The sequence below is a fragment of the Neolamprologus multifasciatus genome, chromosome 7 (genome assembly GCF_963576455.1).
Source record: "Neolamprologus multifasciatus chromosome 7, fNeoMul1.2, whole genome shotgun sequence".
Taxonomy (NCBI): Eukaryota; Metazoa; Chordata; class Actinopteri; order Cichliformes; family Cichlidae; genus Neolamprologus; species Neolamprologus multifasciatus.
Window position 1 is genome coordinate 34,462,417 of NC_140445.1, and position 8,777 is coordinate 34,471,193.

General features: G+C 38.9%; 1 protein-coding gene across 1 annotated transcript; it reads left to right on the forward strand.

Moving 5' to 3' along the window:
- The first annotated feature begins 288 nt into the window (after positions 1-288).
- pmchl (pro-melanin-concentrating hormone, like) lies at positions 289-939 on the forward strand. Its single transcript, XM_085169003.1, has one exon. It carries the CDS (start codon positions 388-390, stop codon positions 796-798), a length of 411 nt encoding a protein of 136 aa, XP_085025129.1. The 5' UTR covers positions 289-387; the 3' UTR covers positions 799-939.
- The last annotated feature ends 7,838 nt before the right edge of the window (positions 940-8,777 follow it).

Genomic DNA, 8,777 nt, shown 5'->3' on the forward strand with positions numbered 1-8,777 from the left:
GGTAATCCATCCTTGTTGTTTTAAAGGGCAGTAATTTTGGATTAGTTTTTCTTATGTGTTGCCTGTTCAAAGAATTCCTGCTGTTTCATTGTTATGTGTCTAATATACGCCACTACATCGGAGATTTTAATTAATTTTTTAATGAAAACAACGTACTCGAACACTGCAAGAGTTCCACACAACTGTCTTTTAATGCTTGTGACTAATTTCCGGAACCCAACAGGAGAAGTTGTGATGGCAAACTATGCAACGTGGCCAATTCAGTGTGTCCAAAATGGTATAAAAGCCCATTGGTATGATTTGCAAGCCAGAACGGCGAGGCAAGGCTTCAGGAAAGACACTCATCCACCCGAGCCAACACCATACACCTTTTGGAAGATCTTCACCATGAGGCAGTCGCGCCTGTCCATCATCTTTGCTGTAGCGCTCTTTTTCAAGTGCTACGCTCTGACAGTGGCATTACCCACGGCCAAGGCTGAAGACGGCTCCTTGGAGCAGGATGCTTTTACTTCCCTGCTGAACGATGAGGCCACGGAAAACAGCCTAGGCGATGCAGAGCTGTCCTACATGACCAAATCCAGAGCTCCGAAGGTAATCGTCATCGCCGCTGATGCAAACCTGTGGAGGGACCTGCGGGTGCTGCACAACGGGCTACCCCTCTACAAGCGGAGAGTCGACGAAAACAACCAGGTCGTCGAGCACAAAGATGTCGGACAGGACCTGACCATCCCCATCCACAGGAGGGACACCATGAGGTGCATGGTGGGACGAGTGTATCGGCCATGCTGGGAGGTGTAGGACAGTTTGCTCTTCTCCTCAAGGAGTCCAAACAGAGGATAGCTGTCAAGTGACCTCACACTCAGTTGCAAACTAATCCAAAAATGTGTGTATCTATAGAAAAATCACTGGAGAGCTGAAAATAAAAATGATTTAATTCTACTTTATGTCTTGTATATGTTTTTTAACTGTTTAAACTGAGATGGTGAAGGTTAAAGTTTTTTGTTCAGATTTATTCATATCTGTCAGACTTTTCAATTTTCAATAACCACTGACTGACTGTATTTTCTCTATGTCTAGTCTTGTTTGAAAAAATGTTGTATAATGTGAGAGGTGTAACCTCACAATCAGATTCCAGCAAGAAGAAATTTGTCTTTAAAAAAAATAGGTTTCTTTTATCCAGGAGAACAAACTTAAAGCAGTCTCAAACTTTGGATGCAAGACTGGATTGTGTCACAAGGTTATAATGCGTCAAGGATAGAGAGGCGATAACTGCAACAATCCACAGCTGTTAAGCTCATCGTGCAACAAATGAGACTGAATATACAGGCAGATAAACATAAATTCTTTCTAAAAATTCCAGATAATACTCTGTGTATGTAGATGGATATTCAGCTAGGTAAATGTCATCACCAGTTCACAAAAGAGTCATCTCAATTGTAGGATCTTTACCTTCATATTATAAGGCAGCGGTCCCCAACCCCCGGGCCTCGGACCGGTACCGGTCCGTGAGTCGTTTGGTACCAGGCCGCGAGAGTTGAGGCTCAGGTCTGAAATGTGTGGTTTTCAGGTTTTTTAATCGGTTTTCAGCGTTATTTTGTTATTGTTTTTATTGTTAACTCGGTTTTCCCGGGTCTTTTCACGTGTGTTATGAATAAATCTTCTTTTTTTCGGTACTGGTACTAGTTTTATTTTGTTGTATTTATTTGCGACACCTTAAAGGCCGGTCCGTGAAAATATTGTCGGGCATAAACCGGTCCGTGGTGCAAAAAAGGTTGGAGACCGCTGTTATAAGGTAAAGGCCTTACAATACCAGAAGAAGAAGCCCAGTGATTTAGCCCAATGAATAAGCAGTTGGTCACAGTGAGGAGGAAGAACTCCCTTTAAGTGGGAGCAGAACCAGACTCAGAGAGGGGCAGCCATCTGCTATGACCGGTTGATGGTTGCAGTTAAGTTTATCGTTGGGACTTTCCAGTGTTTGTAATAAGCTAAATTCATCGCCTGCTAGTTTGCCAAAATGTTACATCTTCAAAGCACCGTGTCAGAAACATTCTGACCTCTGAAAATCCTCTCTTTGGCTTTGGCAAAGGCTTCATTGTGAGAAGGGATACACGCCATCTTCTGACTTGATATAAATCTTGGACATTCTCACATGGGCTCCGTTTGGCATCAGGAGGACTTACAAAGCAGCTTAAAGTATTATTTAATTAGGCTGACCACATAAAAAACAACAACAAACTGAATGTGGGTGCTGAGATTTAGTCTGAAATATGTGATATATGTAACTTAAAAGTTAAACACACTCAAACTCAGCATCCAGGGTTTTAACCGGAGCAGCACTATTTGGCTAAAGTATTATAGCCAAATACAGAGCCACTATTTGACTCTTTTCCTATTAATAGGTGGCTCTTCCACTCCACTGTCACCAAGTGAAAATGAAGTTCAGTCAAACATGAAGTAAAACACTGGGTCACAGTGTGAAAATTGGTAACACACCCAGTGAAATGGTGTAACCTTCTTTTCTTCAAAGGTCTTTCCTGGAATTCAAGTAACTAAGGAGTTGCAGTAAAACATCTGCAATGGGAGGAAATCCTTTGTTAATTCCAGTGACTTGCTTGGTCAAGTCACAAATCCCTAGGCAATTCCCCTTCCTTATAAAATTACATGCAGATTTTCACAGAAGAGCTTGTTACCTCACGTGCTGGATACTAGTAAATGACTGCAGCCTTATGTGGGTTATTGGCTGGCTGCCTGCAGAATCAATGTATGCTCTTGGGTATAGGAGCTCATCTTCCACAAGAGGTAAGGTGTGCACCATAATAATGCCAGAGCATTGCAGGTACATGCTGCACATCTGCCCTCAACTAACAAATTGCAAAATGTTAGAGTCAGGATTTTTCAATGCAGATGGTTTGGGTGATTATACAGCAGTTGTGGTCCATGTTTGAGAAAATACTAAAGAAGAAGATAGATTCAATCACAGGAAAAACAGCATGAGACAATAAACAGATTAAACCTTATGGGTCAGCAGCAAGTCCTGTTGTTGTGAAACAGTTCTGCAACAGCAAACGTGGGTTATTTGACCTACAATTTTCAAGAATGTGCTGTCATCAGTACGTAATTATTTAAATGACTGGAGTGTCTAGACTAGAAATCCCAAGTGTATATATTTTTGAGTCAATCAGCATAAAGTCCATTCAAACTGAATCATGCTGAAAATCTGTGGAAGGAATAATTTGTTAATGATATGGGAAAGAAAATCCCGAAGAAACATACAAAGGAGAGGTAAAATATTACCTAATTATTATTAAATATTGACTTTGGGGGTTGATAATGTTACTCAAGGGTCATAGTGGAGAAAACATTAATTGACTTTTGGAATGTATTCAACAATCATTAAAAAAAGCCCCTCTAATATGCAACTTTAAATCTTTGCCAGAACTTCAGTTTATTTAGTTTAATGACATTAACTTGTCTGACTTGGCTGACACTTGTCTAAGACCAGTCTGTGCCAATCTGGGAAACACTGGTTCCCTACATGGGAAAAGGAGTATCCCTTGACCAGTTCAGAGTAGTTATTGGAAGTTAATTGCAGTTGCTGGGAAAATGATACATACACTACACTAACAAGGGCATCTTTTCTTTTAGTGCTTAAGTTTGAACACAAAGTGACAACAGGCTAGAATTTTACAAGCCTACCTGCTCATAACTGTCTTTTTTACCTGTTAAAGATCAGGCTCTGGCTGCTGGGAAACAACATGAATTAAAACTATTTCATGTTGGCAATCACTTGGAGGTTTTTCAATATAGCACCTACTTTGTAAACAATTTCAGCCAAGGAGAATCAGAAACCTAGTGAGTAAAAAGTAGTGAGTAAAAAGTAAACTGAGTGCATTTTTTGGATACATACAAAAACACTCCCAAAACAGAATAAATTATTATAAATAAATTATTACAAAATATTAATTAAAAAAAATATAAACATGGAGGCAACTTTGCCTGTGGTAGAATGTATAAAATGTATGAAAAAACCTTTACTGCAGATGCTAATTTTACTAATTTAATAATACTGATTTTGTGTTGTAAGATTTATGAGTTTCATGCTTTCATAGTGGTACTTGGGAGAGCTTGACATTTTATCAGGTGGTCCACTGTAAAAAGTTTGAGAAACACTGATAAGTGTATGTGTGCTTTTGGAAAACATTTAAAGCTGCAGTACAGAATCTTTGAAACAAGCTTAAAACATGTTTAGAATATAAACAGAGCATCTGCTTCTCTTTACAGCTCCTCACTCCACCAGGGCTGTTTGGCACTGATAGTGTGCAAATGTGATGTACGTACTGTAGCAGTCATACAGACAACTGGACGGTCGAAAAGTTGGCCTACCTATTACTGGCTGAGGTTTCAGTAGAGTTGTGGCTGAACCACATGAAAATATATCATTAATTTTAATCTCCCCAATCAATAATAATGTTATGTTGGAATGTTGTTAAAGAGGGTCAAAATGTTTCAACCCAGTTTGTTTAGCAGATTCTGTATAGCAGCTTTAATATAGGGAGGACACAACTTCCAGACTGTGAGAGTAAAATCAGGTTTTTTCTCTTTGTCAGTTTAACAGTTTATATTGTGCCTGTCACTGTTCCCTGTCTGTTTTCTTACCTGGTTCTTCCTGACCTTGTACTTTCTCTTCACGTTCACCTCTTTTCCCTCTTCCTCTTTGGACTGACAATCATACACAAATAGATTGTATTCAATTAGATGAAAAATTAAATTAATATGGAAAAAATACTATTAAGATCACTAACAAAAAGTCCTCTCTCAGTCTACTTTCAACCAAAAGGCAAATAACCAAACCACATGAACATCTAATAAAAGATATAAATATTGAAACACTGATCCAATATTATTCCTGATTCACGGATCATTTGATTTTACACTTTTACCTGATGTTTTCCCCTTATTAACAAACTGCATTTTGTATTTAGTCAGGTTATCTTTGACTAACATTAAATCAATTTCATGATCTGAAACGTTAAGTGTGAAAAATATGCAGAAAAATTAGAAATCAGAAAGGGGTCTGTAGGAACTGTAAGCAATGTAACCAAATCCATCATTAGACCCCACAGGGTTAACCATAACTTGCTTAAAACATTGTCAGTGGAGAACATTAATATGTTTGTGTGGGAGATCATGCATGTTCACAGTGTGAATTATTTCAAAATGCAAGTGTCATTTAAGTGGAAACTTGTGAGTCAGACTTGCAACGCTCTGAAAAGAAATTTTTGCTGGTTGATTGTTGTGGGTCACAACAGCAGAACATTCCTCACAAAATAGAGAGTGAGTCAGCAGAAAGAAGGATGTGTTTCTGGGAATATCTGCACCTTTTTGGTATTTGGGAATAAGCTTCTGGTTGGAAATACAATTAGGCTGAAGGCATAAGCAGAAATGTAGCACGTGAGAAATGCAATGCTAGCTCTGACGAAGTGACTGGCTACAAATTAGAAAACTGTGGTACATTAGAAACTATAATAAGCTATTCAGGGCACAGTTTGAAATATTAAAGGGGTAAAACCTTCCACATCTGGTCACTGACTACACTTTTGTAATGATTTTTAGATTATTTGAGGAGTTATTGACATAAAGATCTCCTCAGTAGGAGAAGTTTAGCAGACTGTACTAAATAAACTATTTCCTGTAGCTTTAAATACCGACCACAGTGCGCATCCATAAAATATATGACATAATACTTCAAGTCCTTGGCTTTAAATGTACAAAAGTCATGCCCTTTGAAATTATGACAAATTACAAGGGTAGACTTTTGGCATTTTCATACCCCTTAAGAGTACGTAATGCAGATAAATGTTTTATGGGAAGGTGTTTTGTTTTACACATGACTGTGGGGAGAAACATCTGGAAACTGCTATACAAAAGCCTGAGCAGTTTTTTAAAACAGTAGTTGGTCATAAATTGTTTTAATTCCACCTACTATGTGTGTGTGTGTGTGTGTGTGTGTGTGTGTGTGTGTGTGTGTGTGTGTGTGTGTGTGTGTGTGTGTGTGTGTGTGTGTGTGGTGGGGGGATCAGACAGAATAATCCACTAAGATCTACTCAGGTGCTCTCAAGCCATCTGAAAGACTCAGTCTCTCCAGCGTCTCCTGGATCTCTTCATTCATTCATTGCTGGTGCCAGCCAGATGAGGGGTACCCTGTGGCCATAAAAGGATACAAATGGAGAACAACAATATTCAGGTAGGCTGTGGTGTGTAAATTTACTCAGGACTAAGTTTCACTCTGATGAATATTATAAGACAGGAACCAAGCAGGGGAACGCTGGAGCACTGCTGCAGGGAGAGAGGAGGTTAGTGCTGTTTCCAGTTGAGTATCAACTTGAGATTATTCTTTCATATTTTGAATCCTTCTACTACACAAGGACTTTCTTGGTTTGCATATTCTGTTCCAGATGTAGCCAGAGAACATACTGGAAAGAGTACTAGGAGAGAAGACGAGAAGGAGAAGTCAAATCACAGAAAAATCGAAAGTAAATAAAATCCAGCTAGCCATTAGAAAGAATGCAGTTTTTTTTTTTTATTAGCAATATTAGGTTGTTAAACTGCACATCCTTACTTGTTTTAAAGCTGCACTTTTTTTTAGATAGCCAGCAGGGGGCGACTATTCTGATTGCAAAAAGCTTTTGCTTTTTTTGTTGTTGTTTTTTAGAGGAACAGCCTTACTGCTATGGGGTGGGTTTTGATTATCGATTTATCGATTAAAAAATCCTGAATCGATTTTTAAATATAAATTTATTTTGCACCAAACGCCAGAATCTCAGGTTAAACCTCACAAAATTTCAACAGCCACCAAACAGCTAAAACAGTAAATGAGAGCAGGAACACGGATTCTGCACAAAGATGTAAACATAAAGCGTGGACCCGCCAACGCATCAGAATCAGTGAGATGTCGCCTTTCTCACCCAACGGCACGGACACGGTCGAGGCTGAAAGCCAACAGCTCGCTGATTCTGATGTTTCGGCGGGTCCGCGCTTTGTGTTTACGCCCTTTTTGCGTTAGATTCTGAAGCTGCAGGTTTGATCTCTCTCCAAACAATATTGACTGAACCAGCAGCAAAAGAAGATCCAAACTATGCTTCACATTTGATATCATCATCATGAATTCCCTCTTACTTTTGCTGTTTTGCTTCCACCAAAATAAAATCACATTTCATGCACAGCTCTCTCTCTCTCTCTCTCTCTCTCTCTCTCATCTAAAAATCTGTTTTCTGCATTATTCGCTTGCTTGTTACGCACAAGTCTACCGTTGTTTACAGCGCTGTCGGCCGCTGTTTTTTTCCTTTTACTTACTTCCGAAAAGAAAGCCATTTCTGCTGTTCAATACTGAACAAATGTAAACTTTAAATTATGCAGAATTGCAAAACGCTTAGCCATGTCTCTAATCAAACCTCTGTAACTTTGCTCTGCTTCATGTCAGCAGCATTAGGTGCTGTTCATGTGTTGATTAATGGTTTTCTTTTGTTTTTGATGTACTGCAGAATATTTTTATAAAATCCCAGGCCAGAAAAATCGCCTTCATGATTTTCTGTGTTTTATCCTCAGCTACTTTGACATAAAGGCATCTGCTGTGACGCTCACACCTTTGATAAAGTCTTGCAAGTGTCAGTTTTCTTTTTATAGATATAAAAATATGGAAATGTACTGATGCATGATCTGAAGTATAATATTTCTGACTGTCTGAGGAAAATTTCCCTGATTCGAATCGAATCAATTAAATCATGGATCGAATCGATTCGGGACCTTGTGAATCGGAATCGAATCATTCTAGAAATCAGTGACGATACCCAGCCCTACTTACTGCCTAGCTGTTCGATGACCTGATGAATTTATGGACTCAGTTACTAGTTTCAAGTCTTGTATATTATGTAAGAATGACAGAGACCACGCAGCATGCTATGCTATAGAGATTAGCTGCTTTGAGACTGAGAAGGCATACAGCTTACAGTATTGCCAGTGGAGTACAGCAGAGCGCATCTTAAAATAATCACCGTGACCAGGAAAAAGACAAAATATACACGTTACTGTGTTGTGGTTAAAAAGCGGAAAATGTAAAAGACATGTTTTCTTCAGAGTCGTAGTTTATGTATCAGAAAATTCTTCTTTAAAGAAGTGATGCAAGAAAATGTTCTCTTTGTTTCTGGTCTGGGTACAGTACAGTGACAATAGCAATAATGAGAAAACAAAATTGACATTAAAAGTCTAATTACTGTGTAACACAACACAACAGGAGTGATTATCAAGGCTGTTAATTATTGACAGCTTCCTGCACTTCATAATAAAGTCTGGGCTCTACGGTTAACTTAGAGATTAAAAGGCACTTTGTATCCTCTGCAGGCAGGCATTGTAAAGCTTGTCTGTCTTGCTTGTCATTTCTTCCGGAAGAATGTCCCTATTAATTGCCAAAGAACAGCAGGAGAAAGGTTAGCTATCCATTTTATACTGTCTTGGACTTACCAAAGTGTGGCACACACAGCTTGGCTGTCTGCTAGATGCTCTGTCTCATTTTCCCCACATTTCTTTTAGGAAAACAAGACTCGTAGGTCGCTTCTGGACATTTAAAGGGGATTAGAGGAGTGATGCTTCTTGAGTGGACTTTTAAAGAAAGATCCACAGAATGAACTCATAATGTAGAGTCAATTTTTATGCTTGGTGGAGATTAAAAGAAGGTGCATGGCAGAATAAATTCACTTTCACAGACATCTACTTATGTCTGT

Excerpts from the sequence above, each read along its gene's own strand:
- pmchl (XM_085169003.1), top strand. The coding sequence starts at position 388 with ATGAGGCAGTCGCGCCTGTCCATCATCTTTGCTGTAGCGCTCTTTTTC.